Below are 15,640 nucleotides of genomic sequence, written 5' to 3'. Positions count from 1 at the left end.
TGAATTGTTACTGCTCTAAGTACACTGGAAAAAAACCCTGAATTCCTCTCTTGAACTCAGCTTGCCTTCTGAAAGCCACTGGGGAGAAATTGTTTATTAAGCAGTGTGTAGGTGTCTGTGGCTTTACCATCCATTAAATTAGTCATGGTGATTTGCCAATGAACATTGTACATCTTACTGGTCTTGGGCAAAAGGCTGTGTTTTCTCTGAAGATCTGATACGTGGTTTCTTAGGCAGCCATGTGAGTCACCATTTTCTCACAAAATTTTAATTTTATAAATTTCCCCATACCTGGAAACACTCAAGGTCAGGTTGGACAGAGCTCTCAGGAACCTGATTTAGTTGAGGATGTCCATACTTACTGTGTGTGGCTTGGGCTAGATGACATTTAAGGTCACCTATTTTTTCTTTTTCTGCATCTTGAGTTTTGTTTTACTGTGGAGTTTGCAGCCTGGGTTGCTGCACAGAGCCTGTGTGATTTAGTTGTGCAATAAATGCTTGAACTTTGTCATGGTGGGGTTCCACCCCACATCAAACTTCAACCCCAGTGCAACTGGAAATCTCCCTGCATTAGTCTGAAAATAAACAGGCCCCCAGGACCTGTGCTGCATTTTTTTTCAGGTTACCCAGAAAAATTGGTAAAGTAATAGTTGTCCTTTTTAATAATAATAATTCAAAAATGCATCCTGCTTAGCAGAGCAAAGTAGCTGGATCAAGGAGGCCTAGTACTGCTACATGATTATGGTGATGTTCTTAGCCTACAAGTTGCACCCTTTAATTTTGTTAAATGATGATAGTTTGCCTTGAACTAAGACACCAGTTACTTTGCTGGTTGGTTGTTTTTTGGTTTCTTTGTTTTTTGGTTTGTTTTGGCTTGTTTTTTTAAAAAACTTGCATATTTTTGGTTTCTTGAAAATCTCAAATATTCACTTTGATCATAATCAAATCATTATGAGAATATAGCAGGTGTTTTGCTTGATTACTGTAGTCAAAGTTAGCCCAGTGATCCAGTTCAAATATTGTAAAGCTATAATGGGACGAATCAGAAGAAAAACTTAATTTCCTGTTTCCTGTGATAAATCACAAAAATGTTTTATATAGATATGTTGTGTCTGTTCAATTAAATGTTTGTTCTTTGCTTATTCCTCTCAGATTTCACCACTTGAGAACTTTGACCAGTATTGGGAACCTTGTTATCTTTTATTGATTTTGGTTTTTTTCAGAAAACAACTTAAGTAAACATGGTGTTTGTTCACACTAGCAGTGTCTTGATATTATGGATCAGAGGAAAATGAGCAGATTATATTGCCTGTTTGATTCAAACATCATCTTTTATTGACTGCTTCAGCCAGTGTGTGCCCAAGTGGGGCAGGGCTGGCCCTGGCCTCAGCCAAGGTTTGCACGACCTGTTCCCAGCTCAATTTGCTCAATTAAGAAGTGCCAGACCCTGGCAAGCAAGGTGGCCAAACCACTGCTGCTTTCAATTCCACACTTTTTGCTCTGCCTTGAAGTGTAAACCTTAACAAAACTCTAACATATTTCTGCCTGGCTTGAATTTTTTCCTCTAACCTCTGTTAAACCCACTTAAAGAAGGCAGGCAGGGTGGTGTCCCTGCTTGTAGAGCTTGAGATGAGTGCAAAAAATAACAATTGGTGCAGATAAAGGAGATGAAATGATGTGGCTCTGCCTAACTGTAGCTCTCGTGTTGTCTACAGGCTCCTGACAGTGCTCTTGACTTTGTGGAAAAAAGCTGGAAAAGCAAAGATGAAGAAATCTGTTCATTTTCTCCATTTACTGCACATGTGCAGGGTCAGAGGTGCTTTTGACACTTGTTGCTTGTCTTGAATGCTGCTCTTCATTTAGATTTAAAACAAATAAGTAACAGCTTCTTATTTTTTTTTAATTAGTTATGCATCTAGACTTATATGTACAAGCTTGTGCAGAATAATAAAATTCCATTAAAGATTCATTATACTATCAAAAGTTTGGCTAAGATCTGCCAGCCTTTTTAGTTTCGTTTGATACAGCTTTTGATTTAAAGAATGAGTTTATTATTTACCATTCAGCTTTATAACACAGATGTTGAATGTGCTGATTTGATTTTTTTTAATATCTATTATTATGAGGTGTCATGTATAAAATTAAATTTGTCATGTACACTATTTCTTCAAACATCCTTTTTCAGAGAGAATTTATCAGAAGAAATACTTCATTCTAAATTCAAACATTCAATGTTCTTTCCAGTGGAAACAATCTATTCTGGATTCCCAATTTCAAGGTATGACTACTATAAAAGGATAGAATTTGCACTTCCAAGTTGCAGAAATAAATGTTGCATTTTAGAATAAGTCAGTTAATATGCTGTATTATTTCCACCATTTTTCACACTTAGAGAAGAGGCTTTAATGGTGATGCTAATTTTACTTCCAGTCTGATTTCATATACTGAAACATTCAACTTTTCTTATGAGTCTTTTTTTTTTCATGTTTTACTGTTGGGTTATGTCACTAATTTGTATATGTTCTCTTCTTTGGCCCTCTCAGTGGTATTTTCTTTGTAAAATCTCACCAAGCTATTAAATATTTTCCTGGTGTAATAAGGCAGCCTTTCATCTAAACCTGTGCTGTCTGACATCCTGATAAGATTGGTCAAAGATACCTGGGGAAAAATTGGCAACTCCTTCAGTTTGCTCTGGCATGGATCCATATTCCATTTTTATCCACACCCTTTCATCTCAGTCTTGCTCAACCTTCTGGCACACCTTTCCTCATCTGCACACTGTTGGGTCCTCATCTAAAATACTTGCAGCTCTTTTTATTTATTGCATTTTGACTTCCAGGGTTCCTGACTACAAATTGCACTAGAAGCCAATTCATGTCAAAGGCCCCAAAATCAAATGCTGGTCTTCAAAATCAAGGCTCTCATCTACCTGAAGAAGTTATTTTAAAATTACTACTTAAGGTAATTTGAAAAGGCTTTTTAAAATAGTGGGAGTGTGTTTGAAAATAACTGAAGAGTCCTGCTTCACTCCTTACTTTTCTCAGAGTTTTTAGGAGTTGTTTCTTTTATTCCCATGGTTTGGGATTTGTACTTTGTGCTGTTTACCCTGGTAAATCTGCAGTTATGATTTGAGGTTAACAATAGTTTAATAGCAAATCTTTAATACGTGCTGGCTGGCTGTAATGGGTTAAAGGTTTTTAAGGTAAAGTCAGTGCTGAGCATGGGACATAAAATTCAGACAATCATTACACAACCAATATAAAGTCCATTTATTATCTAAGACAAAGGGGTATTGCTTCCTCTCAAGGGTGATTCAAAGAGCCTAGATCAGCCTCTGACTCACTATCTGCCTGGCAGAGCCAAAATCTGGAATCTACTCAGAAAATTTGGTTTACTCTTGAACTCTCAAAACTACCTTAAGCTTGAACTTAGTAAGCTTTGACACACAGAAGTCAGTGGCTCACATAAAACCCTGAGTCTGGACAGTCTGGACTCTGTACTCTTGTTCCCTTACAGTGTGGGTCCAGTGTTCAAGTCCAAACCTTGTGTGATGCTGATTTAAAAAGCAGCTGAGAGGGAGTCTGGAGCATGAACAGCTCTGCAGCATGATGAGATCCTGCAGCATGGTGCACAGCTTGCATAACTCTGCAAACTTGCACAATTCTCCAGCTCTCTCCCCTTTTCCCTGCTGCCTTTTCCCACCTTCCACACCTGATTTTATTTGTAATCCAAACTCTCAGGTTCATTTCCAGAGTTGTAAACCTCACCAGGAAGCAGGGAAGGTAACTTTGTCCCCCCAAAACTTCCTAGGGTGGTCAGAAACATGATGTGACTTTCTGTAACTATTCAGCCTGAATAAGCTCCAAAAATCCTAATAGAAATGCCCCACTATGTGTCAAAGCATAGGAAGTAAAAATGCATTTTACTTCATGTAGTCAAAAAATCCTCAAATCATAATGGGGAACACATTTATGTTGTTATTCAATCACATATTGCAATTCCTATACTTTATTATGCCACAACATGTAGTTTATGATAATTTATTATGATTTAAGCACATAGCTGGACCACTATAATTCAAAATCCTGTACAATTTAAAGTTACTTCAGATGAGCAAATGCTGTATTAAGAATTAAGTCTTCCATTTGAGGAGTACCTAAAAAAAAAAAATGAAAAATTGCCAGAGTACTCTGACAAAATTACTTCTGTGTAGCTGCACCAGTCTGTAACCTGCCATGAACACGTAGTCAGAAATGCTTTTGGCTATTTTTACTCAGTTAGCAAAGAGTTTCTCTCTATTCTGACCACTCATCTGCTTGCCCTATCACCTCTTATCATATAACCAAAACACCAGGAAAGACCAGAAGTAAAATTCAGGTAACTTCATATCTATTGGAATCATGTCCTCTGCTTCTTATCCGTTTTCTTCTCCCAAACACTCTGGTGGTCCTCACTCCTCAGCTTGCTGGGAATGCAAAGATGTGAATGGTACCATCAAGCTTTGTCTTCTTATTTGTGCAGGTAGGCATCAAGCCAGAGCTCTCCTGAATTCTTCAGAGAGCTAAAAGAGAGAGCACAAGAGACCATGTTATGCAGGGTTGCAGGAGTGTTGGTGAGGACAAGGGAAATAAGAGTTTGGTTGTTCATTTGTGAGAGAATAAGCCAAGTGTTGTTGTTAGGCTCCCAGTCTCTCCTCCAGCCTTCTGTAAAGTTTTGCCCTGGGTTGGAACTTACTGCACTATGTCTGCAAAAGCTGTGAGCAGGGGCTTGCATTGGTACTCAATGCCATGTTTGGCACACAAGGACTTCACCAGTGGAGCCACCTTCCAGTAGTTGTGTCTTGGCATTGTGGGGAATAGGCTGGGAACAGGAGACAGACAAATTATCTTCCAGTTATTTCCATAAGAAACATTACCTTTCACATTTCACATTCATCATTATTTCCCAGGAATCACACTGAGTAAGGACTGCAGCTGCTCCTGGTTTTTTCCACTTGGAGTGCTTCTGGGATGAAGAACTCACAAGCCCTTTGTGCTTTCCCCCTCTTATTTTCCACAGCTGTCTCTAACCCCTCTAAAGTGCCAGATCTTCAAAATTAGTGATAATTTGGGAAAAACTACTTCTTTCTCCAGAAGTAACCATCTCCTATCCCAGAAAAGATGAGCCCATCCTCCAGTTGCAAGTCTCAGTCTCTAGAGTAATAGTGCCAGTAGTCAGGTGGGCTGAAATTACTGTGCCAGACTATGAAGAGGGTGTCTTAGCATGAACATTTTCAGCAATGCTGATGAGCTACTACTTTAGTTACACCCTCTCTGCCTGGGTTCATAGATCCTGCCCACGTTCAATTTAAGCTTAGTCATTCTCACCTTCCTGTGACTCCTGTGAAGGATTTGAATTACATTGTGATTCTCTTTAGGGCTTTCAGTCTTTAAAAAAGACAAACTCATTGGTGCCCCACACCTGTTTTTAGAATTCAAAGGAAAGAAGAATAGGGAAAAGAAAAACAATATTTTAAAAAAGGAGGAAGAAAATTGTCTCTCAGGGTGTGTACTCACTGATGTTCAATCTGGAAGTTGAGATGCCCAGTAAACCAGTCATTGAACAGAGACTGCTCAACATTGCATGTTGCCTGGAGCTAGAGGGGAGGAGAGGAAAGCAAAGTCAGTACAGATTGGTGCCTGCAGTCTCTCTAAAGAGCACACTGTGCAGTTCTACTCTGGTCTAGTGTTGGGGGTTTTTTCTTTTTTTTTTTTTTAGCCCAAGCTGAGCTGCCTCAAGCCAGGGATCATAATCCTTCAGCTTTGTGGACCTGCAAAGGGATGTAGAGTATCTAACATGGACCATGGTAAAAACTAGGATTTGGCTGAGTGAATGCAGGTGAACAGTCAAAAGTTGCTCCTGAATCTTCTCCAAGAAGATAAAGCAGAGATGTCAGGGTGCTTCTAAGGTGCTCAGGCTTTACTGCTGGACTCCAGTGAGTCTGCAGAGACACCAGGGACACCACACTGGTGTTCTGCTAGTTGCTCAACAAGAGCAGGACACAAACTTCCTTCTCCACATAAGTGTAACAGGTCCAAGACAAAATAATGCAGTAAGTGGGGAGGTTGGTATCTTTAGGAAATAGATCTGGGACCTAGATTTGACTTTAAATTGCCCATGAATTGTCACTGTGTCATTGTCACTGAATCCTGTATCCTACTTCTCAGTTACCAACAGGTTCTCACCCCTTGAAGTAATAGAAGACTTGCTTGTCTTACAGTTAGAATTTCCACCTGTATGGCCACAGTTCTTAAGAATGGAAAATACTTTACCTGAGTAGACACCCAGTCCAAATTCTTGTCATAGTAAATATCCATAGGGATATGGTTCATCTGTGAAACCCAAACAAACCAGCTGCTTGCCAGCATCCTGTGCAGTCAGACAAGAGGACAGAATCCAGTCACAGGTCAGCAAGTCAATGAAAAACCCTGGACATAACAGCATAACCAGGCTCACAAACACACAGCTGAACACCAGCCTTGCTAATCCAGCACCTGGAAGAACTTTCAAAGCCTGAAAGTTTCATACTTCCTTATGAAACTCATGATTATTTAATATTTTTTTTTTTTTATGATGTAGCCTGGCTACATCTTGTTTTATGTGCAGCCAAGGACCAAACTGGTTAGAATCAGTAAAATGATTGAAGTGTAAAGTGTGTCATCCATTCAAGCCAATGCTGCTGGATAATTCCTGGGTGTTTGCAAGCCCAGGCTAAGCTGCTTCTGTTAAATGTTCTTTCTCTCAACAGTAGCACACCCAACACCCAAAGGACTGAATTTTATGTAAGGTATTTCTCAATTTTGTCAGCCCTCAGTGAAGTCTCTTTGCTGCCATAAGATTTGAGCTAACAATTAAGCAGAAGAATCTTAGAGTAACATTACAAAATTTAAACAAAAAAAACCAAAAACCCAAAACCCCAGAGAAGCAAAAAATGAGACTGTAAAGGAGAATATGGAAGGATAAGCAAAGGCAGAGAATGACAAGGAGGCATAGGTGGAAAGAATACATAGAGGTTGACTGAAGATCCTTTCAGAAAGATATCACCTGATTATAAAAAAATATGCCAGAAGACTCTTTATTTCTAATAATGATCCATACATAAAAAAGAATCTGATATAGAAGGTCAGCATCCAGGCCAAGTCCTACCAAAACCAGAGACAACAAGTCAAGAAAATCATCATTATAAATTACATTCACTTAATTTTTTTCCTAAGCTTCATGTCATGTCTATATACATGAGAGAATAATCTATGTTCAGCTTTTACAGATTTTTGCTGGATTGGTTCAGCTGGAGCAGTCCAAGTTAACACAAGCTAACAATGCTTTTTGATAATGAATCTGAGCACTCATGCCTAGTAAATAAATTAATATGCAAATGGCTATGCTTTCAGAAACATGAGCTGAAAACTTGTATCAAATCACTGCCCAGGACTCCACAATGAATTAAGTGCTAGACCAAGGATCTCATTTTGACTGGAAGTTCCTCCTATCTGCATAACACATCCAAGAGAAGGAAGAACAAAGCATTAATTCCAGCTGCCTGGCATGGGAAGTAACCCCAAATACATGCATACAGCTAACAAATCAAGGACAACATTTCCTACAAATCCACATCCTCCCATTCCTGACCCCTATGGACCTTCCAGTGTCACACAGCAGGGACTGAGCTCTGGACAGAACCTGGTTTAGTGTTCAGAAGAAAGGTTGGAAGGCACAGCTGCCCCCTTCTGGGTTGCACAAGCAGCAGCACTTACCGCCCAATACCTTTTTGTATATGCGATGTAAAATGTGTGGCACTGGAAGTAGGTGGGAAACAGGAGTGGAGGAAGAGCTGTAAGGGAGAATTCCTTGTCACTGGTCATGTCATGGACTGGAAGCAAAGGATCCCTCAACTGCTGCTCAGTATGGAGAATATTCTGAGAAGTTTTAGGGCTGCAAGTTTTTCTGGATCGTAGCCTGCAGCAACACAGGCTAAGAGCAAGCAACCTGGGAGCCTGCTGACCTCAAGAGGTAAAATAAAGGTAATACAAGAAGTTCCTTTTCAGCATGACAGTTTCTGCTGCTGCTTAGGGCACCTGGCAACACAGGTAATATTGCCTTCCATTTCCTCATGGAGAGCTATGACCATGCCTTCTTTAGAGGAGAAAAAAAAAGAGGTGTGGAGAATCCTGAAAAATGAGGACAAGACCCCAGCACCTTAATAATCCTTTTGGACTGCCACAGTAACCTGATCTTGCATAGGATCATGAGATAATTCAGGCTGGAAAGGACCTGTGATCTCTGAGCAGCATTATCTATAAGGTGAGACCTCAGATTTTTATCCAGTCAGGTCTTCAAGTCCTCCAAAAATTAGTTAAAAACTGATTATGATCTTTGATGCAGGCACCTTAGTTCTGCTCACATCCTACAGATGACAAGTAAAATCTACAAGCCCCTTTAGAGCCCCTCGTGGTATTGTAGGAAAAATGAGGTACTCACTGATGAAGAAGTATTTGTGTTGGTGATTATATGGCATGTACTTGGTCTTTTTTATCCCAAGCTGTGGAAAGAAAAAACAAAAAAGAAATCCTGAGTGAAAAACCAAGCAATCTGCACAGGTAGCTTGCTGTTTTCCATTCTTTCTTCCCAAGAGAGACCCTCATTCCTACTGTCTCCTCCTCTGATATACCTGTCCTGTTTCCATACATAATATAAATGTCCATAAATCCTTATTCCATTAATGTAAGGCTTTAAATCTTGAAATTCCTGGTTTTGCTGTTTTATCACATTCAGAGTTAATTTGGTGACAGTAGCTATTTCAAGGCTAAGTTATATTATTGGTCAGAAATAGTCATAGGTATTTTCCTTTTTTACCTCCTATTTTATTCTCCTGTTATATACACCTAAATCACAATTTCATGATGCCAGAGGTCTTCAAGGAGAAAAATATTTCAGTGCTGTAGCTACTCTGACAGGGTCTCATAAGAGCTGATGTAATTTTACAGCAAAAAGGGTTCTGTGTTGCTTTCAGGTGTCACTCCTTGGAAGTGGCCTAGCATTACAAGCCAAGAACATCCCAGGTGGTCAAATGACTTCTGCCCATGAGAGGAACCTGCCAAGAACTCTCCTGCAGAGCTCGAGGAACAGCCCTGGGTTATTCAGTCCTGCTGTGCTGGTTCCTTCCTTCTCCTAGAAGGCATTGACCTGCCAAAGCCACCTGTATCTCTGGAGCCTTGGACATGAATACTAAAGTAATAATTCCAGGTCAGCTGCTGACGTGCTTGTTGTTCATGTTTACAAGTTATCTAATAATCTTTAATTACTGAGTTGTTGTACTAGGTCATTAAGTTGCAATAACCATTAACTTTTGGCTGATGGATTTTCCACCTTATCTATGACACACATGCATCATGTCTGATTTATTTACAACTACAAGTTCACTTGTTTTCTTCAATAAAGTTCTAAAGGAACTTACTGTGGAAGGTGATCTGCTCACAAAGCATCACATCTTAGTTTTAGATCTTTATGGTAGAGCAAGTTTTTTGTTTTGGGTTTTTTTTTTTTTTTGACTAGGGTGTTCTTCCCAAATCCTGGTACATGAGCACACACACACACTGACCTCCACAGATAACTTCTTTCCCAAAGTAAACAAGAAAGGGTGCATATCAATATCAGGATCTTTCTGGAAGCAGTTGGGTTTAGCATGGTGCTGGGAGTGCAGAAGAGTCCACCACCTGGCTGATGCTCCCTGTTTCATGAAGGACAAAGTACAACACTTTTAGGGCTGGATTCTCTTCCTTTGCCCCATGCTGAAGGACAGAGTTATCCTCCAGTCTTCTGAGCACACACTTCCCCAGCAAAGCCAAACCTAAGGAGCTTTTCCAGGGTTAGGTACTCACTATCAAGTGGCACATCACAAATTTATGCAGCAAGTGGTTCCACTTGGTCTGCCTGAATACTGAAAGATGTCCTAAATCATGTTGTAACCATGAAGCTTGGACCTGGAAGAGGAAAAAGAAAACATTGGGAAGGGGGAGAAAGAGGAATAGAGACCTGGATAGTTCTACACCTGGCCTTTGCTTTGAAATATCAAGATTAATTTCATGGACAGTGCTCCAAAGTCACACCCAGAAAGGAACAATGAAATCCTAATATTTTTGAAGTTCCCCCTAGAATGCATCTTGCTGAAAGAATCCCATGCTAGGTTTAGTGGGAGCTACCCACATGAAGAATTTCTTTACATCTTCTGTAAACACATGCCATATAGTGGTTGTTTTCTTATGACAAAGGAGAAATTTGTCCAGGTAAAGTGGAGGACTACAAAACCCCAACTGTATTATTATGAAAGTCGATGCAAATCCACGTGCTGTGGACTTAGACACTTACCTGGGATATGGTCAGCACCAGCAGAGACACAAGAACAGGGATTAAGGATGTCCCAAAGTAGAAGAGAACGAGCCAAGCTGCAGCATCCAAGAGGAGGATGTGAGTGAGGTGCAGGAAGAAGAAGAGTTGATTTGGCTCCAGAAGTCCCATTTTCTCCACAGCAGCCCGCAGCTCACGGAAGTCTTTGAGCAGCATTTTCTGTGGGAAGCACCAGTGTTACTGTTCCTTGTTTCTGCAGTGCTTGCAGCCTCAAAACCCAAGGACCACTTGAAGGGAGGAAAGAAAGAACAAAGGATCTGGCACACAAATAAACTTTATCTTTACTCCTACAGCTTCTTTGTTCCTTTGCCTGAGAAGAAGACACAGCAGTGAGCTTTAGCTGTCACTGAGCTCAAGGTCTGTCCCTCCAGCCCCTAACACTGCATCTTTGGTGTTTCTTCCATCCTCTTCGTGGCAGGTAGGACATGGATGACATGGAAGTTGTGTCTAGTGGAAGCTGCAGTGTGTGTGCACGAGCATAGCTTGCCATCTAGTGGTGAGCACAATGGATGAAATTATTCCTGCTACCAGTCCCGATGGTTCCCTGTGTCTCCACTGTATCCTTTCCAAGGTTATCAAGAGAGGGTAAAAAAACCTGTATGAAAAGTGGTACCTACAGCCCAGCTGGCCACAGGCTAGAGGGCAGCAAGGAAGGAGGACCAAGAAATGAGGACAGAGGTGCTAGGCCAACCCACCTTTGTCTTTGCCAGCTCTGCAGGTGCTTCCCAAGCCTGATTCCTGTCCCTATGCAACTCACCCCATGAAGGAGCTTGCCAGCCTGTCTTTCCAATCGTTTAGGGGAATAGGAGTTTGCATAGAGCAAGGTACATACAGGCTCTGGTGATCAAGAAATAGGCAAGGCATGGTCACAGCTGGGTAAGAGGGTTTCCAGCATTCCCATCTACACAGAAAGCAGGGAAAGAACAAAAGGTGATAGCTGTGATACTCAGCAGAGCAAAACAAGGCTCTGCTGTTTGTGTAGAGCTGCTGTGATAAGAAAAATTCAGCTTCAGGAATCTCTTTCTCAACCACATCATGTGGATTCAGACTGATATTCTGGTGTTGTTTCTAAGTACTAGCATAAAAAAAAAGTGAAGAAACTGGATCTCATTGTTGCAGGTGCTGCACTGATGCAGAAGAGCAAGATCTAATCTCAGAATGTTTCCCCTTGGTCTGATTTACAAGGGGAGACTCACATTTTTACTGGGCTCAACACTGGGTTGATCTGGTGCCAGCTCCCCAATCTGCAGTGGCTTCAGGTACTTACTGACCAGCACCTTGTCAACATGGAATGATAAAAAGGCATCCTGCAAATGCACAAGAATAAAGAAAGAAGTAAGAAAAACAAATACAATGGCACTGCCCTCTGTCTCCTCTCTGCAGAGGAAGACATTCACTGTGGAGGCACCATGATGTCTGGTTTACATCTCTGTCTCCTTAAACTTTTGTTTACCTTTTCTCCTCTTGTGTGCCTGTGCTCTTCTTAAATAAGATCTTATTTCAGTTGGCAAGCAGCAGAGATCTGACTTCCACTCCTGCAACTGCTACAGGTATGCAAGCTCCAAATACAAAATTGAATGAATTTTCATCATACTCCTAAAGCAGACTCTATTTCCCTTGGCTTTCTTCCCCTTTCTTGAACCCCAATATTAGTGATATTTCTGTCTCATCCAGCTGACCCCCCAAAAACCCCTTTCTTCTCAGCAGACAGGAATCTTTGTTGTGCAATTTGTCAAAAGCAAAAATTGCCCTTTAAATCCAACAGCTTAAAAGAAAAACTTGGTTCCCATGATTCACAGGCAGGAGGGATTTTAACCTTTCAGAAATATGTCCTTTTCAGAGGCTGCATTCTTACTTTTCCCAAGGTAGTCATGCAAGAAAATCAAGGCTTCTGTTTGTTAAGGACATATAATCATAGGAATCAGAACTACAAGAAGTCATGAAAATTCTGGAGGAGCACAACTTGCTGATCTGCTTGCATACCTGCTTTTGTAACATCTTCCTTCTGCTTTACTTTATTCATACTGAACAGACCAGAGTCTGTGTTTTACTCCACCTCTTGAGTTATTCTGGGAAAATGTTTATTAAGAATGGTTGGGTGACAAACTGAAATGATTTACTCTTTTTGTGTGAACTGCTACTGAGTTTCTGTCCTATGTCAGAAGGACACAGGACATACATGACCTACCCTGTAATATATGTAACATATGGTGGGTTTAAATACTGTCCACATAATTGCTATCTCTGATTAATCAAAAAATCAGCAAGCAGTTTCTCTGCAAAGTGATCTACTGCAAGTGCCTGGTTATTTCATGATGTTACAGCACCAGTTGCTTTTGCAGTCTCCACAACTCAGCAGAATTTTGCCAAATTCAGCCAAGAATTCCAATCTCAAGGTTGTTGCTCCTGTTTTCTAAGCAATTTCATTCCTTAACTTTCCTCTTCTATCCTTCATGAGGAAACACCATGACAAAAGGCAGCAAGGACTTCTCTTCAGTTTTGCTTAGTATAAAGATTATATGCAATAGCTACAGAAACTCTTCTGGAAGACTGGGACAGCAGACTGTCTTTGCTTTCTCTCCAACTTATCCTGAGTGGCATTTAGGAGGGATTTCTTTCCTAAAGGTATATTTCTTAAAGCAGCTACTGCTGCTGCCAAAGGATTTGTGGCAGCTTTCCCACCTTAGCCTGCCTGTAAGCAATTGCTGCAGTTCACAAATGAATGAGGAGATAAGAGTAATCCTAAAGACTTTAGCTGGATAAACAGTTACAGTCTGCTTACCCCACAGGTTAAGTCTCTTCATCTGCCTGTTTCTAGGCACAAGGCTGGAAAGCACAGAGGGAGCACAGACACCACATACCCCTCACCTTGCTCCATCCCATCTTGAGCCCCATCAATTCCTACTGAAGCCATTTTCCAATCCTTGCTGCAGGATGCTTAGAATCTTAGAACAGCTTAGGTTGGAAGGGACCTTAAAGATCATCTAATTCTGATCCCCCTGCCATGAGCAAGGACATCTCCCACTAGACCAGCTTGCTCCAAGCCCCATCCACCCATGCTTTGAACATTTCCAGGGATGGGGCAGCCACAGCTTCTCTGGGCAGCCTGGGAATTTCTTCCTCATTAACCTCAATTGCTCCTCTTCTAGTTTAAAACCATTATTCCTCATCCCATCCCTCCAGGCTTTTGTTCAAAGCCCCTCCCCAGCTTCTCTGGATCCCCTTCAAGCACTGGAGGGTGCTCTGCGGTCTCCCTGGAGCCTTTTCCAGACTGACCAACTCCAGCTCTCTCAGAGCTGCTCCAGCCCTCCCATCATCTCCATGACCTCCTCTGGACTCTCTCCAACAGCTCTGTGTCCTTCTTGTGTTGGGGACCCCAGAACTGGTCCCAGCTCTGCAGGGGAGACTCACCAGAGCAGAGGGGACAATCCCCTTCTTCTTCCTGCTGAGGATGCAGTCCAGGTCTCGGGTGGCTTTCTGGGCCGCCAAACACATCTGGACAACTCATGCTGAGCTTCTCACCAACCATCACCCCTGGGTGTACCCGCCTCCTCCACTTCACATCTCCAAGGCAGCCGGTAGCAAACCCCTCCCCGCCATCACCTCCCCGCGCCTCTCACCGTGGCATCCTGCCCGGCGTGGCTGTCGATGAGCCGGGCTCCTCCCGGGTGCCTGCGGTAGAAGTCACTGATGTCGTACACCTTCCTCTCGATCACCAACCATCGCTCCTCAGCCCGTGCCCCCCGCCCGTTCCGCTGCCCGATCTCGTCCCAGCTGAAGCTCCGCAGCTCCCGGCCCCTCGCGGGGTCCCCGACCCGCTCGCCCCCGGACCCCCGCGGCAGATCCATCATCATCATCCTCTCTCCCTTCCTTCCGATCTTCTTTCCGTCCTACTTTCCTTCCCTCCTTTCTTCCCTGCCCCCGACTCGGGCAGCCCCAGCACCCCGCTCCCAATACGGCTTATAAAGGGTGGGACAAGCCCCCCCCCCGCCCAGCCTGGGCTCCTCCTCCTTTCCCCTTCCCTGGGATTTTGAGGAAAGGCGAGGGATGCTGCAGGCAGGGCTCCTACACAAGCTGCAGCTGCTCTGGGTCTCCCTGCATGAAAACAACAACCTGGTACTTCACCGGCCCGGCTCAGTGCAAGCCGAGGATGCAAATCCCAGTAATTGATGACCGGTGAGGAGTATCTGGCCATTCAGTCTTGATAAGAAGGTGTGAAAACACTCAAAGTGATTTCTCAGCCCAGCTCCCAATGACAGCCAATGCCTTAAGAATCAAATAGCTCCAACAACAGGACTGAGAATTTTCCTGGTCCTTCTTTTTCTCCACCTTTCTGAGGATGCTCAGATGGCCAGGACAATCTATCAAGTACATTCAAACCCCCTTGATATTTATTTTTTTTTTACCTTTCCAGTGAATCACAAGTTGCTGGGTAAAATATAGAAGTCCATTCTTTTCCAGTCATAGAATCATAGAAGAGAATCATGGAAGTTTGGATTGGAAGAGACCATCAGAGGTCATCTTGTCCAACCCCCCTGCAATGAGCAGAGACATCTTCAGCAAAATCGAGTTGCTTAGGGTCCCATCCAACCTCACCCTGAATGTGTCAAGCAATTGGGTTCAGTAAGACAGGTAAGGAAAAGTGTTTTTTTTTTTTACCTTTTGTTTTTCAGCATCCTGAGCATCCAGCTGCTCAGCTGCTTTGAATTCAGAACTTTGGGAACTGAAGTGAGAGGCATTTATTAATACTTCTGAGAATCTGTTCCAGGAGATAGGCAACAGCTTAGCTGGAGTTTTAGATTTTAACAACTGCCCTCAAGGCCCTAACATGGCTTTTAAGTCCTTTTATGGATGTATGTCAAACCCTTGGATAACTGAAGCTTTATTTACTTAAGAACGAGCCACATAACCTGGTCAGAAGGAGAATTTTCTGTTGCTTGGGTTGTGTTGCACTCATGACAACACTACTGTACCAGCCTGTAGAAGCTTTGCTGATAGAAATGCTGATAATAATGATTATGATAATGATAATTGCCATTGTATCAGCCAGTGCTTAGAATGAAACAATACATTAAATAACAAAACTTCACTAACCTGAACCACTGCTATTGCATCAAATTGCCAGCTGCTGACTTTTTTACTGGAGCCCCCCAGGAAGCTAAACTTGCACATTTTCAGTTTTGCAGCTCTCTGCTGT

General features: G+C 42.2%; 1 protein-coding gene across 1 annotated transcript; it reads right to left on the bottom strand.

Annotated features, from left to right (window-relative positions):
* Positions 1-4,509: 4,509 nt before the first annotated feature.
* On the bottom strand, positions 4,510-14,300 carry LOC115598401 (acyl-CoA (8-3)-desaturase-like). Its single transcript, XM_030451525.1, has 12 exons — positions 14,064-14,300; positions 11,640-11,750; positions 10,405-10,602; positions 9,918-10,019; positions 9,638-9,766; positions 8,518-8,578; positions 7,794-7,870; positions 7,084-7,181; positions 6,312-6,408; positions 5,556-5,635; positions 4,735-4,860; positions 4,510-4,561 (listed from the first exon to the last, which is right to left on the bottom strand). The coding sequence occupies exons 1-12, from the start codon at positions 14,298-14,300 to the stop codon at positions 4,510-4,512; spliced, it is 1,368 nt and encodes a 455-aa protein (XP_030307385.1).
* Between the last annotated feature and the right edge of the window lie 1,340 nt (positions 14,301-15,640).

Source organism: Calypte anna, chromosome 5 (assembly GCF_003957555.1).
Source record: "Calypte anna isolate BGI_N300 chromosome 5, bCalAnn1_v1.p, whole genome shotgun sequence".
In the NCBI taxonomy this organism is placed as follows: Eukaryota; Metazoa; Chordata; class Aves; order Apodiformes; family Trochilidae; genus Calypte; species Calypte anna.
The sequence above is the reverse complement of the archived record's forward strand: the minus strand, read 5'-3'. Positions and strand labels throughout refer to the sequence as shown.

What these genes read in the sequence shown, in the direction of transcription:
- LOC115598401 (XM_030451525.1), bottom strand. Translation starts at nt 14,300, where the DNA reads ATGATGATGATGGATCTGCCGCGGGGGTCCGGGGGCGAGCGGGTCGGG. An exon ending in GCATATTTTTTTATAATCAG is followed by an intron (nt 6,409 to 7,083) that starts GTGATATCTTTC and finishes CTGACTGCACAG; the next exon opens with GATGCTGGCAAGCAGCTGGT. An exon ending in TGGACTGGGTGTCTACTCAG is followed by an intron (nt 5,636 to 6,311) that starts GTAAAGTATTTT and finishes CCTCCCCTCTAG; the next exon opens with CTCCAGGCAACATGCAATGT.